The sequence below is a fragment of the Nesoenas mayeri genome (assembly GCF_963082525.1).
Source record: "Nesoenas mayeri genome assembly, chromosome: 6".
Taxonomy (NCBI): domain Eukaryota; kingdom Metazoa; phylum Chordata; class Aves; order Columbiformes; family Columbidae; genus Nesoenas; species Nesoenas mayeri.
Window position 1 is genome coordinate 43,826,778 of NC_137545.1, and position 20,772 is coordinate 43,847,549.

The 20,772-nt window shown below is 57.1% G+C and overlaps 1 protein-coding gene across 1 annotated transcript; it reads left to right on the forward strand.

Annotated features, from left to right (window-relative positions):
- Nucleotides 1-3,918: 3,918 nt before the first annotated feature.
- GALNT5 (polypeptide N-acetylgalactosaminyltransferase 5) lies at nucleotides 3,919-19,546 on the forward strand (the record flags this gene model as incomplete). Its single annotated transcript, XM_080346866.1, has 10 exons — nucleotides 3,919-5,123; nucleotides 9,003-9,169; nucleotides 10,612-10,731; nucleotides 11,464-11,599; nucleotides 11,948-12,067; nucleotides 12,552-12,669; nucleotides 12,866-13,189; nucleotides 16,615-16,695; nucleotides 17,379-17,540; nucleotides 19,406-19,546. 10 exons carry the CDS (start codon nucleotides 3,919-3,921, stop codon nucleotides 19,544-19,546), a joined length of 2,574 nt encoding a protein of 857 aa, XP_080202992.1.
- Nucleotides 19,547-20,772: the final 1,226 nt, after the last annotated feature.

The window sequence follows — 20,772 nt, forward strand, 5'->3', positions numbered from 1 at the left end:
TGACTCTGCCCGCTACTGCAAGGCTGGAGTTTGACATCCACCTCTGCCAAATCCCATCAGTTGATCAGCAGATTGAAAAGCCAGCAGGGCATCAGAGAGGACACACAGACACAGCGGCAGCATGTGAACCACCTTGATGTGCCAGACACCTCAATGTGATGGACGCTTTGATATGATGGACACCTTGATGCGATGGACACCTCGATGTGATGGACACCTCAATGTGATGGACACCTCGATGTGATGGACACCTTGACACGATGGACACCTGGATGTTATGGACACCTGGATGTGATGGACACCTTGACACGATGGACACCTGGATGTTATGGACACCTGGATGTGATGGACACCTTGATGTGATGGACACCTGGATGTGGTGGACACCTCGATGTGATGGACACCTCAATGTGATGGACACCTCAATGTGATGGACACCTCGATGCCTGCGATGCACAGAGCACCCAACACCGCTCACCTGCACCAGCCCATGCCGGGTTCTCTGCACGAGGCCCTTCTCCCCCTCACTTGTGTTCCCAGCAGCATTTCCCGGTCTGTATCTTTTGCTCTCACCAGGGACCATTTGCCGGGTTTTGCCCCAGCACACGGCAGGCCGCAGGAAGCTCGGCTCTCCTGGGCTCAGGAGGCAAGCACTGCACTGAGTGAAAACTCACGCAGGATGTATAACCTTCGTGTACACTCACAGTTGAGTAGAAACTCAGCAGTATCCACGTTGGTTGCCCATGAAGCGTACACTGTGGTGGTCTATGATGGAAAGGTAATTAAGTAATCAAGTAATTAAGATACAGCAGATCCTGCCTTGTGGCAAGAGGAAGAGCTCCATGGGGTTTTGCACTACACATTTGCACAATTTTCAGCCAAAAGGGCCTTTCTATTCTGCATGGTAGGATTAACCACGTGTCTAATCTCACCCTTTGTGGACCACTGTGTTGTCTTCCACTCTGCATGGTCTCTTATGCTCCAGAACAGAAATACAATTTATTAAGCCAGCCAGGCTTTAGCAAGAAATCATTCCTTCCTGACATCTTTTTGGACAATATATTTTTACATTAATGAAATATCATACAGAGACCCAGAGTGACTTGTTATAACGTTACCTCATATTCTGGAACACTTCTGGCTGGAAAAACCATTGAGTTTTCATCTTCAAGTTAGCTTGCTTCTGTGCTTTTCCATCTGACACTTCAGATTATTTTAATGATGGAGTAGCCTTGATTAAATTAATTCCTCCCTACAAAAGCAGCTGTCTTGTGTCAAGGAATCTGTTCAACTATCTGGAACACTTAGACTTGCCAAGGAGGAGAGCCAAAGCACGGAGTTAGCTGAGGGAATGCCTGACCATACCAAAACAGTGACGACTGTGTCGTGACGTGGAGGTAGGAAGCTGAAGCTCAGAGGAACATCTCGGGTTTCTCCCAGGCTGTGGGGACCCTGGCCATGGGACATCTCGGGTCTCTCCATGGGGACCCTGGCCATGGGACACCTCTGGTCTCTCCCAGGCTGCGGGGACCCTGGCCATGGGATGTCTTGGGTCTCTCCCAGGCTGTGGGGACCCTGGCCATGGGACATCTCGAGTCTCTCCCAGGTTACACGGACCCTGGCCATGGGATATCTCGGGTTTCTCCCAGGTCACATGGACCCTGGCCATGGGATATCTTGGGTCTCTCCATGGGGACCCTGGCCATGGGACACCTCGGGTCTCTCCCAGGCCATGCAGACCCTGGCCATGGGATATCTCGGGTCTCTCCCAGGTCACATGGACCCTGGCCATAGAATATCTTGAGTCTCTCCATGGGGACCCTGGCCATGGGACACCTCTGGTCTCTCCCAGGCCACACGGACCCTGGCCGTGCCAGCTGTGCTGGAGCAGGATCCCAGCAGTGCTGGGCGAGGCGGGCAGGAACGGCAAGCGGAGAAACCAAAATAGAAATGAAAACACAGTGCCAGTGTGGTGAACGAACCCACAGTCCGTGGTTTATCTTAAACTTTCATCTCTAAACCACAGGTATTATTTCATTTAAGTTCAACCTTTACTCCAAGCTTCCTTACTCTCAAACAGCCACTAATTTCTTTTCGCCTTTTAACAGTCCTCTTGTAACCTAATCCTTCACTCCCTTACTGCAAGCCCTTGAGCATGCACCGTCCGCACACGCAAGCCCTGCTGAAACCAGAGCTGCCTGCCACGTCTGAGGGGAGTTCGCTTCACAAAGAAAAGCCTTGGAAAACAAGGCAATTGCCATTTCTTTTAAAAAGACATGTTTTCAATCTAACAATATAACCATAGGCTGGACTTTGAAATTACTATTTTTTAAATTATTAATAGGAATGTATTTTTTTCCACTCATTTCTTTTCCTTTCGATATTCATACGCACTAGAGTGGGTTGGAGCCTTTTATTTAAAAAAATCTCTTTCTTTGTGATTTGGGGTACCGTGAATTGCTTTTAAATTTATTAATACCAGAGTTTAAGAGAGCTGCAAAATACTGGCCAGCTCAGGCTTTTTCCTTTCACTTCAGTGCCCATATCCTGAGTTTTCACAACCATTGCCCCCACATGACAACTGATCTCACATCTCCTTAACCCGATTGTGCTTACAGGTGCCAGGATGCCACACGAACTGTGCCAAGTTGTCCCCACTCACTGGCTGTGCAGCAGTCACTAATGGAGAGAAGCTGCTTGGTGGGACACTGCACAGGGACTCGAGTGTCCCGGGCAGGGCAGTGGGCCGGTGTCTCCTGGTGACGGGTCCCTGCAGCCAGGCTGGCAGTGGGATGGCACAGCCCCCCTGAGCCATGGTTTTGCTTAGTCGGTGCAACCCAGTGATGGGGGTCCTGTGTGACCCCCCCCAGCACACAGAGCTCACTGTGACTGACACCTTCATCCTGTGCAGAACAACCCAAGTATCCTGACCATGCACAGGCTGCCCTGAGCCATCACGTCTGTAGAACAGCTGCTGCAGGCGATTCACCAGGTTTTATCTCTGCACAGCCTGGCACCTCGACACCGGGGGACACCAGGGGACATGGGGGTCACTGCACTCCGGTGTTACCCACAACCGTGACCATACAGCCCCGGCCAGGCTCAGTGGGGCTGCCGTGGGGGTGTTTCTTGGACTCCCTGCAAAGCCGCTCCCGTGGCACCGAGTACCCCCGGGCCGCAGCGGGGCCGTCGCCCGGTCCCTGTGCCTGCCCGCACAAACCGCACGGCTGAGGCTGCGCCCCGGGCAGGGCGGGGCGGGCAGCGGTGCTCCCCCCGCTCTCGTTTTAACCCCGCCGCGGCTCCCCCCTCCCAACAGCCCCGCTTCGCCTCCGCCGCTCAGCCCTGGCTCGGGTGCCCTGTAATTGCAGCGGGCACGTGAAAAGCATCCACATACTCAGCGGAGAGGCTTAACCTACGGAGTTCCGTGAGAGCTGCCACGTAAAGCCCTGCCACGCAAAGCACTGCCACGCAAAGCCCTGCCACGCTCCCCGCTCCAGCCCTGTGCAATGCCCCACCGCACCAGAGCCCCGCTTGCAGCCGCATTATCCCCCGGGCTGGCCTGGCTGCCCGGCCACCCACCCGGAGACCTGCTGCGTACCGAAAACAGACCCTTTGCACCCCACTCGTGCTGGGATAACCCATTACAGCTCTGCTGCGCCTGCCCGCGCTCTGGCCCAGCGCGGGGCGGCGCAACCCCCCCCGGGGCTGCGGGGGCGGCCGGGGCTGCGGACGCGGGGGGGGCGCAGCGGGAGGGAGGTGCGAGCGGCCGGAGCGGAGCGGGCCGGGCGGGTCCCCGGTGTTGGGTTACAGCTCGGGCTCCCGGCGCGGGGGGGCGGGAGGAGCTCCGGCCCGGCCTCTCTGTCCCTCCGGGCTCGGCGTGCGGCCGCCCTCTCTGCCAGCCTGGGGCGGCCTCCGGGGATGAGCGGGCTGCGGCGGCTGTTCCGCGGCAGCGGCCGGGCGCTCGCCTTCGTCTTCGCCGCCTCCGTGGTCTGGCTGCTCCTCGACATGGCCGCGCTCCGCCTCTCCCTGGGCGAGGCGGGCGGGCGGCTGCTGAAGGAGGCGGTGGGGCGCGGGGGGGAGCGGCTGTTGCGCGGCCCCGAGCCTCCGGGGGACAGTCCCCGGCCCCACCTCGCCGCGCTCCGGCGCAGGGCCGGAGGGACACGGGTCCCCCGGGAGCCCCCCCGCTCGCCGACCCCCCCGCCCGCCGACCCCGGGGAAGGGGGTCAGCGGGGCAGGGGCGCTGAGCAGCTGCCCGCGGCTCCCCCGGGGGCTCGGCTGGCCCCGCCGGGCTCGGCTGTGAGCGTGCGGGGCGGGGCGGGGGCTGCAGCGGCGCGGGCGGTCAGCAGAGCCCCGCGGAAGGCAGCGGGGGAGTTTGCCCCGGGCCCCGCCGGGAGCAGAGCCGGGCTGCAGGAGGCACCGCCAGCCCGGGGGGAAGCCCCGCGGGCCCCCCCCGAGCCCCCTTCCCCGGCTCCCGGGCGCCCCGAGCCGGCACAGGGCGCTGGGCTGGGGGCAAAGGGGGCGCAGGGACCCGGACACGCCGCCCCCGGGAGCCCGCAGCGAGCCGCCGGCACGGCCGGGCCGCCTCCCCGGGCCGCGGGGCCGGGCGCACTGCGCGGGCAGGAGCAAACGGAGGTGCGAAAGAAAGAAACTTCCTCCGAAAATCACTTCGTCCTTATTAGCAAAGAGGCGATAACACCAGCAGTCCCACACCCTGGATCCGACTCCGCGGGCAACTTCACAAACAGGCAAGAGGAGCACAAAGAGCAGCAGCTCACCAACAAAAATGACGATGCCCGTGCTGCGAACACCATCCCCGGGCTGGTGCGGGATGGCGGGAGCCGGACACGGGGTACAACACCAGGAGCAGCTCCCGAGCTGCCTGCTACAGGCAGGGATGGGCAGGGACAGGCAGGTGGCAGCCCAGGGACACACAGGGTCTTATCCGTGGATGTGACGCTTGCCCCGAGAGACCCGCAAGCTCCTGGCCAGTTTGGGCACCCTGTTGCAGTCCCTGACGACAAACAAGAAGAAGCAAAAAGTAGATGGAAAGAAGGAAACTTTAATGTCTACCTCAGCGACTTGATCCCCGTGGACCGAGCCATCGCGGACACCAGGCCTGCCGGGTAAGATCCGCTTTCCCTGCACAGATACCTGTGCCGTGCCCCGGGGAACCTGCTTGGTGGCTCTGGGGAGGGCTGCTGGGCACACTGAGGCCTTCACTCCGTGCGTGCTAGCCGTGAGATGGATTTTGCATTTCCATGTAAGAGCAGGTTGTTATTAAATGCAAAACGAGGTCGAATTTGCAGCTCGTCCTAAGCTGCTAAGCCTTGCTCTCCAAAGAGGCTGGGGCACACAAGGCAGGCAATGGGGCTCAGGCCTGTTTGTGTTTAAACACTTTATGTGGTTTATCAGGTGTGGCACTGAGCACTGTTTGGTTTCAGTATTTGTGGATTAGGTTCCTGGAGGCTCCCGCACCCTGTCGATTACCTCAGCACCCTGAGGTGCCGTCACCCCTGCGAGCTGCCGCTGCCCTCCCCTCGATGCAAGGGCACCCAAAGCGTCCGCTGCCCGGAGGGGCTGCTGGGGCTCCAGAAGCCTCTCCAGGACACACAGCCATGCGCTGAGCGCTGGCATGATTAGACAGGCACATGGGCCTGCAGCCGAGGCGGTGCGGGATGCTCATGGCAGCGATCCTTCACACGGAGGAGCCCTGAGGTTGGTGCCCGCTCTACAGGGGCGGCTTGGGAGACTCGGAGCTGTGGTCACACACAGAGAGGGATGCAGAGGTTTGATTTGGAAAACTGTCGTTTGATTACAGTTGTCCCCACAAAATGCACCACTGATTCTGCATATCTCAGTGTTTATCTCATACTGAGCTTTTCCCACTACAAATGTCTCAGCCCCTGGGCAGGTGAGAGACCTGCCTCATGCAGAGACCCTCGCGTGTCCCTCTTCCCACATTAGCAGGTGATGGGCGTGATGGGATGGGAGTTGTGCCACGAGTCATCCCCCATCACACAGGCCAGTGCACAGACATTGCCGCAGCACAGTCGGTGCTCACTTGTGAGCCGAGGTGAGGCCCTGCATGGGAAGAAATGGGGCAGGGCAAGGGGGTGGAGGATGCAGCTGCAGACACCTGTGTGCAGCTCAAAACTAGCGCTGTGTTTGGGCTTTGATAGCAAAGTCCTGGCGTGCGGAGCATGAACCAGCTCCTGGGAGCGCTGGTGAATGCAGCCACCTGGTTCTGGTGCATCCACTGCGCACACCCGGCTCTGGTGCATCCATCACACACCTGCCTGTGGAGCGTGACACACCTGCCCGGGAGGAACTGCATTGCTGCCTGGCCGTCATGGGGACGCCTTGGCCAAACGGATGTGCCCCTGATGGCACTGCCTGGGGACACATGCTGCCACGCCGGGCAGGGGACACGACGAGCTCCCTATGCTGGCTCTGCCCTCAGCCTGCTGGCACGGCAGAAATTGGGCCATCAGGGCCAGCTCACAGCAACGGTGTTGGCAGCTCTCGGTGATCAAACAGCACATTACCTTTTCGCTGGAGTGTTCCAGTCTCTGCCAGTTTAGACTCCAGTTCCTCTTGTTATCCATGCTGGAGCGCTGGGCTGGACCACTGGAATCTGGCCAACAGGAAACTTGCCGTCAGTCTGTCCGTGTGCAATGTGGCCGCTTGCTGGGCTTTGCTTGCCGTGTGGGTGTTTGCAGAAGTGCAGGAGGATCTCTCCGAGGCTGCACCACCCCACGGCTGCAGCCGCTTTAAAGGGCTCAGGAGCCCTGGCCCGTGTTTCGGCGCAGCTGGTCCCCGCGTGCCTCTGCCCGCTCCCCAGGCTGCCGCTGTACCTCCTCCAGGACAATCGGGTTATCCGGGTTTAGACAAGGACCCAGATTTCCTGGCCTGGCAAAGGAGCTGTTGCAGGTGGGGTGTGGGTGAGGTGGCAGCCGCGGGGGGGACCCCGGCCACCCCTGCCAGCGGAGGGGCCAGGGCTGGCACCCCGTGTCGTGCTCAGCTCTGCTGTGCCAGGCTGCTTCCCAGCTCGGGGCCAGCACGGCTAAGGGGACGCTTCCCAGAGCAACTTCACAGCCTACTTTTTCCACACTCTCAGGGTGATGTCAACAGAACACGAGTGTGGGAGATTTTTGTTTAAAAGCCTGTTTGGGGCTGGAATTTCAAAAGGATTTGACTTTTACTTATATTAGTTATATATAGTAAGTATTATGCATATATAAATATATATACATGTCCATATATGTATCTAGTTAGCAAAGTATGGAGCCCAAACTCAGGGCATTGTGAAGTATCTTTTGCTGGGGCTCAACAGTAACAAATGCATTGCTGTCTGCCTAGAAATCTGACTTTTTTAGGTAAGAAGGGAGCGAAAGGTGTTCCCTGGTGTGAGGTTTCCCGTGGCTGCCCAGGGTGCGCGCAGGCCTTGGCCAGCACCCCATTTGGAGGGGCTAAAGAGAGAAGTCCCGTGAGCGGTGCTGTGGGGTCACACAGGTGTCCCGGCAGAGAGGTCCCGTCACCACGAGCCAGACCGTTCTGGTCCCAACCACACCATAGCAGACAGCCCGTCACCTCCTGGCTAAGCCAGTGCTGGCACTGCCCCAGGTTCACCGGGCTGTGGAAGGAGAAGACATGTCCCAAGGACTGAGACACAGAGGAACTCCGAGGTTGTTTTCGCTCACCCTGTGCACTTCTGATGAGCTGCGAAGCCCTGCAGTGCCTCTGGGTTTTCTTCTCTGAGCTGCATCGTGCCCTGACGTCCATCTGAGCTGGCACCAGCCGGACCCAAGGGACCATTCATTCACAAGAAGTCACTTTTGTGCATGCTCTCTGTGTTCTGTCTGTTGCTGAGAGCAGAGTGAACGCTGTTTTCATTGCCGAGAAGTTCCTTTTGTGCACCCGCAGATGGGCTGGTGCCCGTCCCGCCTGCAAGGGCTGCCCTGGAAGGACAAGAGGCACAAACTGCGCTCAGACTTCAGCTTATTGACAGGAGAGAGAGCATCCCAGCAACGCGTGGGTGTTCCAGGGTAAGGCCTGGGGAGGGGAGGGAGGGCTCGACAGGTTCCGCAGCCTGGAGATCCATCAGCGATGGGAGAGCGGGGAGCGCTGCTCCCCGCAGCACAGCGGAGCTTGCATTGCAAATGGGACATGAGACAAGCTGCTGCTCGACCTTTTATTCAAATGCTGAAGGCACAGGCCTGACCCAACTGCCGCGTTTTTGGCTGTCACGGAATAAGATGACCAACTCACAGCTGGGAAAAGTTTTATCGCTCCCTGGGATCGCCGGTGCGTGTCGCCGGCTGTTGGCGAGCAAAGCAGCTGCTTGGAGCCCTGCGCATGGGTTCGGGGCACGGCCAGGCTGGGGTGTCCCTGGGGGTGTGGGTGCTTAGGGAGTGGGATACATGATGCTCGAGGAGTGGACCCGTCAGTGTCATTGTACGTGAAATTCGGATGCTTGAACGTTTTCTCAAGCTCCCCGTTCCCCTGCGTTAGGTGCAGAAGCTGGACTGGGCGACTCTTTCTTGCTGTTTGCATGTTTGTCAAGTTGCTGTTTTCCTGCATTTTTAACATCAGACCAATTCTTTCTTTCCAGTGAGGTTGCCTCATGCATCCTGGGATCCCAAACACTGTGGGTGCTCAGAGCATCACTGGATCCTTCCCACAGGAGTCCCTGAGGCCGGTGGTGCTGGCCTGGGGCTGGCTGCACTGTTTGCTCGTGGAAAGGGGATATTGTCACCTGAGCTGCAGTGTTAAAAAGGGGTCCCTGTTAGAAAAAAGCCAGCATTCCCCATCCCACAGAGCTGTGTGGAGTTCCCCCCTCACCCCTCTGCTCCCTCTCCTGACAAAATCCCATTGCAGGGGTTCACCTCTGTATTTCACATCTGGCAATTCCTCTTCCCTGCGTGTTTCCCCAACAAACCCTAAGCCGCAGGGTTTTGGGAGCGTGACCGGCCGGTGCCTGTGAGCCCGTGTTGCTGTTGCAGGTGCTCGGAGCAGCGGGTTCACGACGACCTCCCGACCACCAGCATCATCATGTGCTTCGTGGATGAAGTGTGGTCCACGCTGCTCCGCTCCGTTCACAGCGTCCTCAGCAGATCTCCCCCGCACCTCATCGAAGAACTCATTTTGGTGGACGACTTCAGCACTAAAGGTAAGTGAAGCTTCTTCTGCCTTTATGAAACTAATATAACATCAGGCCAAAATACAATTTGTTCTCTGTAATTCGATTCTGAACTGTAGAGAGAAATCACATTTTCTTTTTGCTGTATTGAGGTGTATCCCCAGCCGGCGCCGTTATCTCTGCAAAGGGGGATCAGAGGGCAGGAGGGTGGCTGTGGGGGGTCGAGCAGCGGCGCTGGCCCCTCACCCTGCCGGGCCTTGTCATTCACATCTCCCCCATCCCGCTCGCTCGCTCCAAGAGCTGCCACGTTCACAGCTGGGCATCGCGTGCCCTGCCCCGGTTGCTCAGGGGCCGGGGCAGCTGCAGGAGCAGCGGTGGGGAGCGGGCAGCTGCGCACACACCGTGGCTTTGCACGGTGCTCGCAGGCGTTGCAGATGGCGTCCAGCCTCTGCTGTGTAATGCTTTGCCTCTCTGCTGACCTCAGCCCTTAAGAATTTGGGAATGATGTAGTTTTCCAACTGCTGGTCCTTCAGGGAAAGTGCTGTCTCAGACCGACTTCAGAGCTCCTGCCACGCATGCAAAGAGCCCACGGTGCGCTGAGACTAGATGCAAAACGGAGGAGAAAGACTCAGTCTGCTCACTTTTGAAATAGTCATGAAAACATGTTCAGACCATTTCCCCTCAAAAGCGTCTTTTCAAGTTTCCTCTTTACTTTCTCCCTGTGGCTTCTCTTTGTATCTGGGCAGCAGCAATAACCGACAGCAAACATCTCCGCAAACGTTTCACCTTTGGAGCCTTTCAAGGCTCTTACCTGGCTTTTAAATGCAAACAGTTACATTTTCCTGGAGAAAAGCAAAGAGACCCGTGGGTGAGGAAAAGCAAAGAGACCTGTGGGTGAGGGAGCTGCAGGCCCGAGGGGACGGTGGGTGACCCGAGGGGACGGTGGGTGACCCGAGGGGACGGTGGGTGACCCGAGGGGACGGTGGGTGACCCGAGGGGACAGTGGGTGACCCGAGGGGACGGTGGGTGACCCGAGCGCTCAGAGCAGCAGCAGCCGCAGCGCAGGGGCAGAGGGTCCCGGGCTCCCCTGCCGGAGGGAAACCATCCATGGCATCCGAGTCCCCCGGACCACCCTTCTCATCCCTCTTTGTCTTGAGAATTTACCACCAGCTGCCTCCATAGCTGCAGGAAACCATGACAAAAGCAACCTGGAAAGCAGAGGTGTGCCACAGCAAGCCCTCATGCAGTTCAAACCCAGGCTAAGTCTTTAAATGTGGTGCTTAATATCATGGAATTTGTAGAGCACAAAGGAAATATTGTTTTTTAGGCAAAAGAAAATAATTCATAACCAGATCTTAATTGCAATTATAGTGCAATGAAGAAAACCAAGTCACTGTGGAGTCTTTGAACAGCCATTCAATACCTGGTTTGGATCATGAGCTGGTCACTCATCCTCACGCTGTCCCCTGCAGAGTACCTCAAGGAGAAGCTGGCCCAGTACATGCTGCGGTTCCCAAAGGTGAAGATCCTCCGTCTCAAGAAGAGGCACGGGCTGATCCGGGCCAGGCTGGCGGGGGCGGAGATCGCCAAAGGTGGGTCGAAAGCCATTTCACAGCCCACTCAGGACCCCCCGTCTCCAGCACTGAGTTTAGTCCCCCATCATGAACCGAGGGCATCCTGGAGAAGAGAAGCTCCAGGGAGACCTTATTGTGGCCTTTCCAGACTTAAGAGGGGCCAATAAGAAGGATGACGACAGACTTTTTAGAAGGGTGTGTTGTGACAGGACAAGGGGTGATGGTTTAAACTAAAGGAGGGAGATTCAGGCCAGACATGGGGAAGGAATTGTTGCCGTGAGGGTGGTGAGAGCCTGGCCCAGGTTGGCCAGGGAGGCGGTGGATGAACCATCCCTGAGACATCCCAGGCCAGACTGGATGGGGCTCTGAGCACCCTGAGCTCGTGAAGATGTCCCTGCTCATGGCAGGGACACTGGGGAGCTGGGAAGGGCCCTTCAACCCAAACCCTTCTGTGATTCTACGATTCTATGATCTTTTTGGTGTGTGAAGCACGAGGGCTGAGGGGTGGGTGAGCTGGGGCTTGTCCGGCCCCTCAGCGCAGCCCTGGCCAGCGGCAGTCGGCACCTCCCGCCGCGGCCCCGCTGTTTGCACTGGCACCCAAACAGCCATTTCTGCGGTGGAAACGTGCTCTGGGCTCTGGGTGGGAGGCTTTGGGGCGCCATGGGAGGCCGTGGCCCCGCCAGCAGCACCCCGAGCCCGCAGGAGGGGACGGGGCGCCCGAGGGTGACACTGGCCCGGCTGCTGCCGCAGGCGCCGTCCTGACGTTCCTGGACTCGCACGTGGAGTGCAACGTGGGCTGGCTGGAGCCGCTGCTGGAGAGGGTCCGACAGAGCCGCGCCAAGGTCGCCTGCCCCGTCATCGAGGTCATCAGCGACAAGGACATGAGGTGAGGCCGCGCCCGGGAAACCCCGAATCCCCGACAAACCCTCCTGGGCCGCCAGCGTCTCAGCGGCAGGAGCACGTGGGTCCAGACCGCCCAGCTGGCCCAGCCGCCTCTCACAAGGGACACGGAGTGTCGCTGTACGCCACAAATGACCCTTAGCGCTGGACGTGGCCGCTTACTGCACACAGCTTTTCCTTGTTGATGACTTTTAGTGCATGAAGAGGATTCCTGATGAAATTTGTTAAAATCCTGTTTTAATTACGTACAGATATTCATCTTCACTCATTAAGGGTGACATTTCAATCAGGAATGTGACTCAGAATTACTCATCCCGATCTTTTCTCTGTTTAGTTACATGACCGTGGACAACTTTCAGCGTGGGATTTTTACTTGGCCAATGAATTTTGGATGGAAGCAGATTCCACAAGAGGTCATCGAGAGAAACAAAATCAAGGAAACTGATATAATAAGGTAAAAAAAGGCAAGCACGAGAGCTTTGTGAACAGCTTGTTCTCTTTGTGAATAATCTGGCAAGAAAGGCTCCTTCAAGGCCAAGTGTTGTTTGGTGGTGCGGAGGCGCAGGCGACGCGCGTTGTGGGCAGTCACCTCGGCAGAGCCGGCGGAGCCAGCGAGCCGTCCTCCGCTCCCGCAGCACTGCTGGTGCTTGGCCGCTGCTGCCGGGGCCAGGGGAACGGTCCGTTGTCTTTTTCCCTTCCGTGCCCCGCCGCAGCTCTCAGACTGGGTGAAGACACCCAAATATAATCTGTTTTATTGCTGCATCTGTCAGCCTGCAGTGAAGGGACAAGCCGGGGGGTCCTTTTCCTGTAAGTGCGGGCTCAGGCGCGTCCCCAAGCGTTTAGCAGCCGCGGCGGCTTACTGTTTCTCTCATCACAGCCAGGGGAAGGGACGGGCATGTCCTCGCCCGCTGATATGCTGTGTGGCTTCTCTGTTCCAGGTGCCCGGTCATGGCGGGTGGGCTCTTTTCCATCGATAAGAAGTATTTTTTTGAGCTGGGGATGTACGACCCAGGACTGGATGTCTGGGGAGGTGAAAATATGGAGATTTCATTCAAGGTATGTCACTGTCTCACACCTGCGTCCCGCCAGCCTGGCTGGGGGCTCGAGGCTCAGGAGGGTCCCCCCATGGCAGCCCGTGCTGGACACCCCGTCCCTCCCGCAGTTCAGTTGCTTTTCTGCTTCTCTTGTGGCTGGCGCAAACCAGCACTCCACATTGCCCCGTGTTTCTGTCCAAGCAACCTCTGTTCCTCAGGTATGGATGTGCGGGGGAGAGATTGAGATCGTTCCGTGCTCCCGAGTCGGGCACATTTTCAGGAACGACAACCCTTATTCCTTCCCGAAAGACCGGGTGAGCACGGTGGAGAGGAACTTGGCCCGCGTGGCCGAGGTCTGGCTGGACGAGTACAAGGAGTTGTTCTACGGCCACGCGTACCACTTAGTCCTGAAAAACCTGGACGTCGGCGACCTGACTCAACAAATCCAACTGCGAAAGAAGCTGCAGTGCAAAAGTTTCCAGTGGTACCTGGAGAATGTCTACCCAGACCTCGACGCTCCCCTGGTTAAAGCCAGCGGGCTGGTACGTACCCAAACCCCTTGCTGTCCTTCCATTACATGTGTTTGCAGGGACTGTCCAGGGACTTGGTTGCATCCCAGCGTGTCTCTGACTTGCTTCCTGGGCACTGGGTAACAGTTTTGAATATTTAATGTGCCACGGTGGTCTGGGTTCCCCAGTGTTTTTGTAAGGTCACAATTCTAAGAGATGGTTTCCCACTGAAGAGCCAGTTCAGTGTTGGAACAGCAGCCAGGGCCAGGGGATGTGTCCTGGTATGGCAGGTCCAGCATCCTTCCCCTGCACGGCTCTTTGGTCACGGCAGGAGAGTGGAATCGCTTTTTGGGGCAGCCAGCAGGGCTGTGTGTGTGCAGCAGGGCTGTGTGTGTGCAGCAGGGCTGTGTGTGTGCAGCAGTGCTGTGTGAGCAGCGGGGCTGTGTGTGTGCAGCAGTGCTGTGTGAGCAGCAGGGTTGTGTGTGTGCAGCAGTGCTGTGTGTGCAGCAGTGCTGTGTGTGTGCAGCAGTGCTGTGTGTGCAGTGGGGCTGTGTGTGTGCAGCGGGGCTGTGTGTGTGCAGCGGGGCTGTGTGTGTGCAGCGGGGCTGTGTGTGTGCAGCGGGGCTGTGTGTGTGCAGCGGGGCTGTGTGTGTGCAGTGGGGCTGTGTTCAGCAGGGCTGTGTGTGCAGCGGGGCTGTGTTCAGCAGGGCTGTGTGTGCAGCGGGGCTGTGTTTGCAGCAGGGCTGTGTTTGCAGCAGGGCTGTGTTTGCAGCAGGGCTGTGTTTGCAGCAGGGCTGTGTGTGTGCAGCAGGGCTGTGTGTGTGCAGCGGGGCTGTGTGTGTGCAGCGGGGCTGTGTGTGTGCAGCGGGGCTGTGTGTGCAGCAGGGCTGTGCCACCAGCAGAGCGCAGCACAAATCCGCGTTTGCTTGTGCTGCTCAGCTGGGCACAGCCTGGCAGCGCCATCCCTGCCGTGAGGACAAGGTGGCAGGAAACCCCTCAAAGTCCATTTGGATTCCACGCTCTGTCCTGCCCCTGTCACCCTCTCATTGGGGGTCCCGGGGGGCACAGTGGGTCGTGCTCCGTGTCACCTGCGCTGTCTCTGGCCAGGTTGCTCCTGCTGCTCTCTGCACCTGCTCATGCAGCCGTTCCCGGCTGTTGCTTCACCAGCATCACAAGGTGAATCAAACAAGAGTAAAAGGCAGGTTCTGAATTTGGCCCAGCCCTGAGCCTCAGCAGAACGTTGGCTGCTGCTTTGAATGTTCCAAAACCTCAAATACTCAACTCAGAAAAGATACAACACTGATTGCAAACTGGTTATAACTGAAATAGCAGAAGTGAAATGTCTGCTTTGTTGGCAAAGTTACAGCAATGGCAGGAATGAAAAGCAGAGGGTTTGCTGCCTTCCCCGCCAGCCCCGGCTCCCGGTGCCGTGGCAGGAGCGGTGCTGGCCAGGCCCGCAGGGCTGGCGTGGCCGCGCAGCGGGGACGGGGCTGCCTGTCCCCTCCGTCCCTGCCAAGGCACACGGCTTCCCGGTGCCGCGACCCTGCTGGGGCCAGCAAAAAGCCCGGCAGCGTTTGGCTGTGTGAGGGCCAAAGGTGTCACGGGAAGGATCCCTTGGGACCCGTCGAGCTCTGTTGGGTGTTGGGGATGGCGCAGGGACAGCGAGGGATGGCAGGACACCGCGTCCTCGGGGCACTCGGCACACCTGCAGGGCACCGCTGGTTTGGTGCTTCAGCAGGTTAGGAGCTGTGCAGCCGTTGGACGCGGCTGTCAGTCCCGCTGTGACGGTAGGGCCGGTCACCGCTCAAGCAGCTGCGAGGGGACGCCCAAGGGACAGAACTGGCCTGTGGCCAAAGCCCCGGCCCTGCGCTGCCGTCCGGATGGGTTACACTGAGGGCTTCGTTGCCACATGGGCTCTGGTGACGTTTCTTAAAAACAATTAGCGGTAATAGTCTTGAGAACAGGAAATTTCTTGAAAAATATTCACTTTTTCAGCTCTTCTGTTTCCAACCAGAGCAATAAAACTTCATGTCAAATTCCGTGCAAAGCAGTTGGACTATACAGAGAGACCTTTGGTTCAGCTGAACCGAACCTCAGCTTTTCGGAGGTATTTGTGGAAATACCTTGCTTTGCCTTGCTTTGTCCTGATTCAGGCCACCTGAATCACTCTTTCATCTTCATTCTCAACATTTAATAGGGCAGAAAATCTGTTTTTCAGCTAGCTCTGCAAATTCCAGCTGTGCTGAACGCTGTCCAGAGGTACTTGAGTAACTGTTTGCTGAATAGCCTATTTATTCACCGGGATTAGTTCGTAAGTTCTTCAGGGATTCCGAAAGAAGGAGTGACATTAGTAAGGGATCGGAGAGGTTGATGCACGGCCAGGGCTGTCGGAGGAGCTGTCACAGATGAGCGGAATGCACCTCGCTCGAAAGACAGCGGCAGCAACGTGTTTCAGTGAGGTAAAAGAATAATTTGGCAAGGTTCAGTGGATTTGATGGAGTTTAACAAAGTTTAACAGGGCTTTGCCAAGGTTCAGTAGGTTTTATGGCAAGGCTCACCTTATTAATTACTGCATGGAAGAAATATACAGAGGAAAATGGAGTTGGGCTGAGGTTAGGATGTTTTACACAGACCAGAGATGCAAAGGGTAAGGAAAAGCTCCTGTTGGGTCAGGATGTTCAGAGTGCTCCCCTTGCATTCTGAGCTCCTGATGGAGCCTTGGTGTGGCCAGGTCCAGCCTGAGATCAGACTTAGTCAATGGTTTAAGGGTAAGGAAGACCTTCCCATTGAGTTGGGAGGGTCAGAACAGACCCCTTGCTTTCTGAACTGCTCAGAGATGAGTCTGCCTGTGGCTGGAGCCAGACTTAGTCTCAGACTTGATCAGTGGTTTATGTCTAAGGATAAGGGATACAGAGGTTATGATAATAAGTATTGAATAGTTACATGGATTGGTAATGAGCTGGATGGGTCTGTCCAGAGCTGGGATGGGACCGCAGAGCTGAGTTTGGGCTGTCCAGAGCGGGGATGGGACCCCGAGCCGGGGTGGGACCGCCACGCGATTGCCGCAGCAGCTGTGCGGGTGGCTGGTCCCCTCCATGCTGTAGCAGGAAGGGATTCTGCAGTTGGTACTGTTGGGAGCTGTTGTTTTGGGGATTTGCAAAACAGGAACATGAGCTATGTCAAAAAAAAAACAAAAAAAGAATGTGTCTCATCTAGCCTTGGCCATTTCTGGAAAGGGCTCGTTTCAAGCCCTTTTCATGTAGAAAAACATGTGTCAGGGACCAGATGAGCATTTACAAACCCCTCCAAGGACTCTTACACATCATTCCTGCTTTGCTCAGTTAACTGGACAGTATTAACCAGTGTCCCGTGAATCCAGCAGGTTAACAGCAGTGTAACAGCCCCTCGTCTTTCTTGGGAATCCACATCTGACTGTGTGTGTTTTTGCTGTTTTCTAGCTTGTTAACATAGCCGTGGCAAGGTGTGTCACTGTGGAGAACACCACTCTGGCTTTGGAGACGTGTGATGTTAACAACGAGGTAAGTACTGAATATGTGATGCCGGGTTTAGTGCGTGGCATAGAGCTCCTGTACCTCGCCATGGTGGCTGTCCCCTCCCCGGGAGCTGGCGCAGTCCTTCCCACCGGGGACACGGCCAGGCGGTGCCTGGGAGCAGCGGGGGCAGGAGTTGCCTGTCTGCAAAGCCTGTAGCCGAGCAGCAGCCCCAGAAGCAGCCAGTCCAGCTGGGCTGGGAAAGCTGGATAAAGCCATGAGCCTGCACGTGAAAATGGGCAGAAAATGGAAATCCCAGCCTGTGTTCGTGTGCTGCTGCAACACCTCCAGCCGCACGGTCGCCAGGTGGGAAGCAGCCGCTGTGGCCAACTCTCCCTTTCCAGGCTGTACTTTTAGGCAGTTCCTGATATTTTCTTGCTGCTCTTGCCCATGCCAGCCCGTGGGTCGGGGTCTGTCACGTACGGGGGTTTAACCATGTGCACCCCGATGCTGGGTGCAGGGCAGGGGGAACAGGGCACAGATTTGGGGTCTGGGCTGGGGCTGTCCTGAGACTGTCAGCTCTGCAGACCCATAGCAAAGGAAGGTCTGTCCGTGGATCTCGGCTTTCCACACCCCCGGTGCCGGGTGGGGACAGGAGGAGGTGGGGAGAGCCTCTGTCGGCCCCTCCGGGGAGCGAGCGGGGTCACGGCTCTGCCGCTCTGTCCCCGCAGCACCAGCAGTTCAACTACACGTGGCTGCGGCTGCTCCAGCACCGAGAGCTCTGCGTCTGCCCGGCCGGCTCCGCGGGAACCCCCGGCCTGCGCCGCTGCCACGGCCGGAACCGCAGCCTGACCTGGCTGCACCGCTCCCTGGTCACCTTGCAGCCCCACATGGTGAGTGAGCGCGGGCCAGCGCGCCCCAACGCGGCCCTGTTTGGGGACAGCAAGAGTAGACCTGATGTGGTCCCTGGTCCCTGTTTGGGGACAGTGAGGGCAGCCCCGCCGTGGTCCCTGGTCCCTGTTTGGGGACAGAGAGGGCAGCCCCGCCGCAGTCCCTGGTCCCTATTGGGAAATAGTGAGGGCACCCCAACGTGGGCCCTGGTCCCCATTTGGGGACAGCGAGGGCAGCCCCACCATGGTCCTTGCTCAGGACAGTGTACCCCATCCCTCTGGTCTGGCTTTGCCAAACTGTCTTCTTACCCAAGTTAAGGACTGGTGGCCCAGCACCCCTGCCCGTCCCCGTGGGGACAGGGACGCGTGCCTGCCCTTGCATTGCATCCGTCCGAGCGATGCACATCCCGACGGGGCTGGGGATGCGCGGGTCGTGCCGAGCCGTTCTCTCCGGGGGCTCTGCTGCCTGCGCAGCGGTAACAAAACGTCCCGGTTTTACGTAGAAACCATCAATAGCACTTACATGGGGATTACTCTGTATTGATTGGCATTCAGCTCAGTGGTGTTTTAAAAGAAAGCATTTATGGAGAGGAAAAGAATGGTTACTTATGTTTATTACTTGCACTGCAAAAAGCAAGAGAGTTGCAACTGTCTCTCTGTCAGCCTTGTGTAATTAATTAGTTGTCCAAAATGCTATGAAATGGCCTGCTTCATATTTAAGAAAAATACTCTTGATTTAAGAAAGCAAAAATGAAGGCAAGTATTTGCAAGTCCCCATTCCTTTCAAAGCCAGATCAGTGCAGCACCAAGGCTCACCGTGGGCGTTTTGTGAAAAATACATGAGAATTGTCAGTCGTGCACTTAGGAGTCCGGGCAGCAGGGCAGCGCTTGTGTCCTGCGCCAGCCCGGGCTCGGCTCGAGCCACAGGTCAGGTGGAGCTGGTGTTCTCTGGCCGCAGCAGGGACGGGTCTGGCTGCCCTGAGGTGGGGACACTGTCACCTGCCTGGGGACAAGTGGCCCCGGTCCGTACAGTTGCATCAGCCGTTACTGGTGGCAGCAGTAGGAGTGTGAAGGCTCCACGGCTGGTGAACGCTGACAAAGGGGTTACGGTGCTTTGCCTTCTGCTGTCACAGTCACTGCGTTGGGTTAATGACGTGAAGTGCATTTACTGTATGCACAAAGACCCAACTTGTGCCCAGGCAACCCTCCGGATGTCATTTCAGGAGTATTTCATCTAGATAACCAGCTGATTGTAAGAGATGCGGTAGCGCTTGTTGGTGACACAGGGGTCCCTGACCTTTGGCAGCATGGGCAGCTTCGCCGCGCTGGCCATGAGGGTTAAGGAGATAAGGCAGGTGCGAGAAGCGGAAGGACGGAGATCACTCCGACTCTGCATTCTTTCATAACCCGGTTTGCTGCCCCAGCATTCAGACCTCACTGCTGAATTCCCTTACATCCTTTTCAGCGCAGTAAATATGCTTTGAGTTCATCAGCCAAGAAACTCCACAACATGAAAATCAGTCTCCAGCTGTTTGTTCCCCTGTATGGCAAATACCATCTGCAGTGAGATCCTTTGCACGGGAATTGCCATTTGGGCAGGGAGAGAACCAGTCTGTCCATTTCCAGGGCCGGAAGAGCCAGGGAGCACAGAGTGGGGGGATCCTGGCTTGGGCGCAGGCGTTGGGTCCCACCCAGACGTCCCTGTTAGTCAGCAGGGAGATCTTACATGTTAGCAAAATGCAAAGAGGGCACACCAAAAAGAATCGAGCTTTCTCGATGGAAAAACAGAGCTGCTGTTGCGTGAGTCCTAAAGCCCAAGCCTGCCTAAAGCCCAAGCCTAACTAAAGCCCTCTCTTTCTCCCCTGCAGACTGACCACATCATCTCCGGGCACCTCCAGCCACCAACGTGCTTGGAAGCGGATCCGTCTCACAAAGCCCTGAGGGTAAATGCCTGTGACTCTGCAAATCCGTACCAAAAGTGGCGCTTTGGCAATTACTATGCGGACTGAAGGGAGCACAGCTGAACCAGAGACACTGTGTTTTCATCTTGTGAACTCAGCCAGGGCATCTGTGCGACTTGGGACAGCAATTGCAAAACGGGAAGTTCATTTCCAGATGATAACTGAAATCCGTAACTTAAACCAGCATATTGAGGGATCAGAATACCAAGAGCAGCACATCTGGGTTAATGATGGCTGAACCAGGTGTGTTTTTCTCTCAGCGTGGGACACCTTGGCAAAATCGTAAATCATTTTCTGTATTATTGAATGGAAATATTTTCTGAAGTCGCAAACCTCCATCAGTTGCCCCTGGACAACAGCATAAGCCACAGAAACGTTTCCAGGGCTCTGTAGTCTGCAACAGCAAACTGGGCTGCTTATTCTTCCAGGGCCTGAGAAAACGGAGGTTTATTGACCAATGCATTAAAAAATCCATCCGCTGTGCCCGCGCTGGGCCTGGCCGCAGGATCCTGCCCCGTGGGACCATTGTCTCTGATAGATGAGGATCAGGGTTCCATTAGGCATCGACTGCGTATTGAAAAAGCCGCCTTTTAATGATGCGCGTCGCACGCAGGTCTCAGCGGAGCCTCCGCCGTCCTGCCGTCACCAAACCTCGTACCTCTTCTGGTTCTTCAGAAGGCCCCGACACACCGTTACCTCTCAGGTGGCGGATCAGCGCCGATGGCAAAGCGCAGCTCAGTCTGCAAAATACTGACCAGCCCAACAGAGTTTTCCCTGTCAGCTCCTGTTCCTGGTTTTCTCTCCCTCGGGTGCAGCCACCATCAGGAAAATGACACGGATGTTGTTTGTGCTGTCATCTTTCAGCAGGACCATGGAGTTCATCACACTGTTTGCTGACATCCACTCACTTGTCACTGAGCAGGCACCGCGTGGCCGTATGTCACGGTCACATCCCATGGCCAGGCCTGTCACTCGTACCCGGCTCCCTGGTGGTGTGAATGCTCACTTCCACCTTGGCGTCTTTCGCCTCCAGCCCGCAGGTGCCTTTGGGGCGCCGGCGGTGAGCTGCGCCCCGGCTCTCGCACGCCGTTCACAGGCGTTTGGGTTGTACCCGTCACCCCGCCTGCTAGAAACGGGAGCGTGTTTTCCGGCAGCCGTGGCAATAGGCGTCTTGCTCCTCCCGGCGAGCTGCCCGCGCCTTTTGCCATCTCCACGGACACACCGGGGTCTCCGTCACGCCTCGGGTTTGGGTTCTGGGAGCAAGGGAGGGGGCA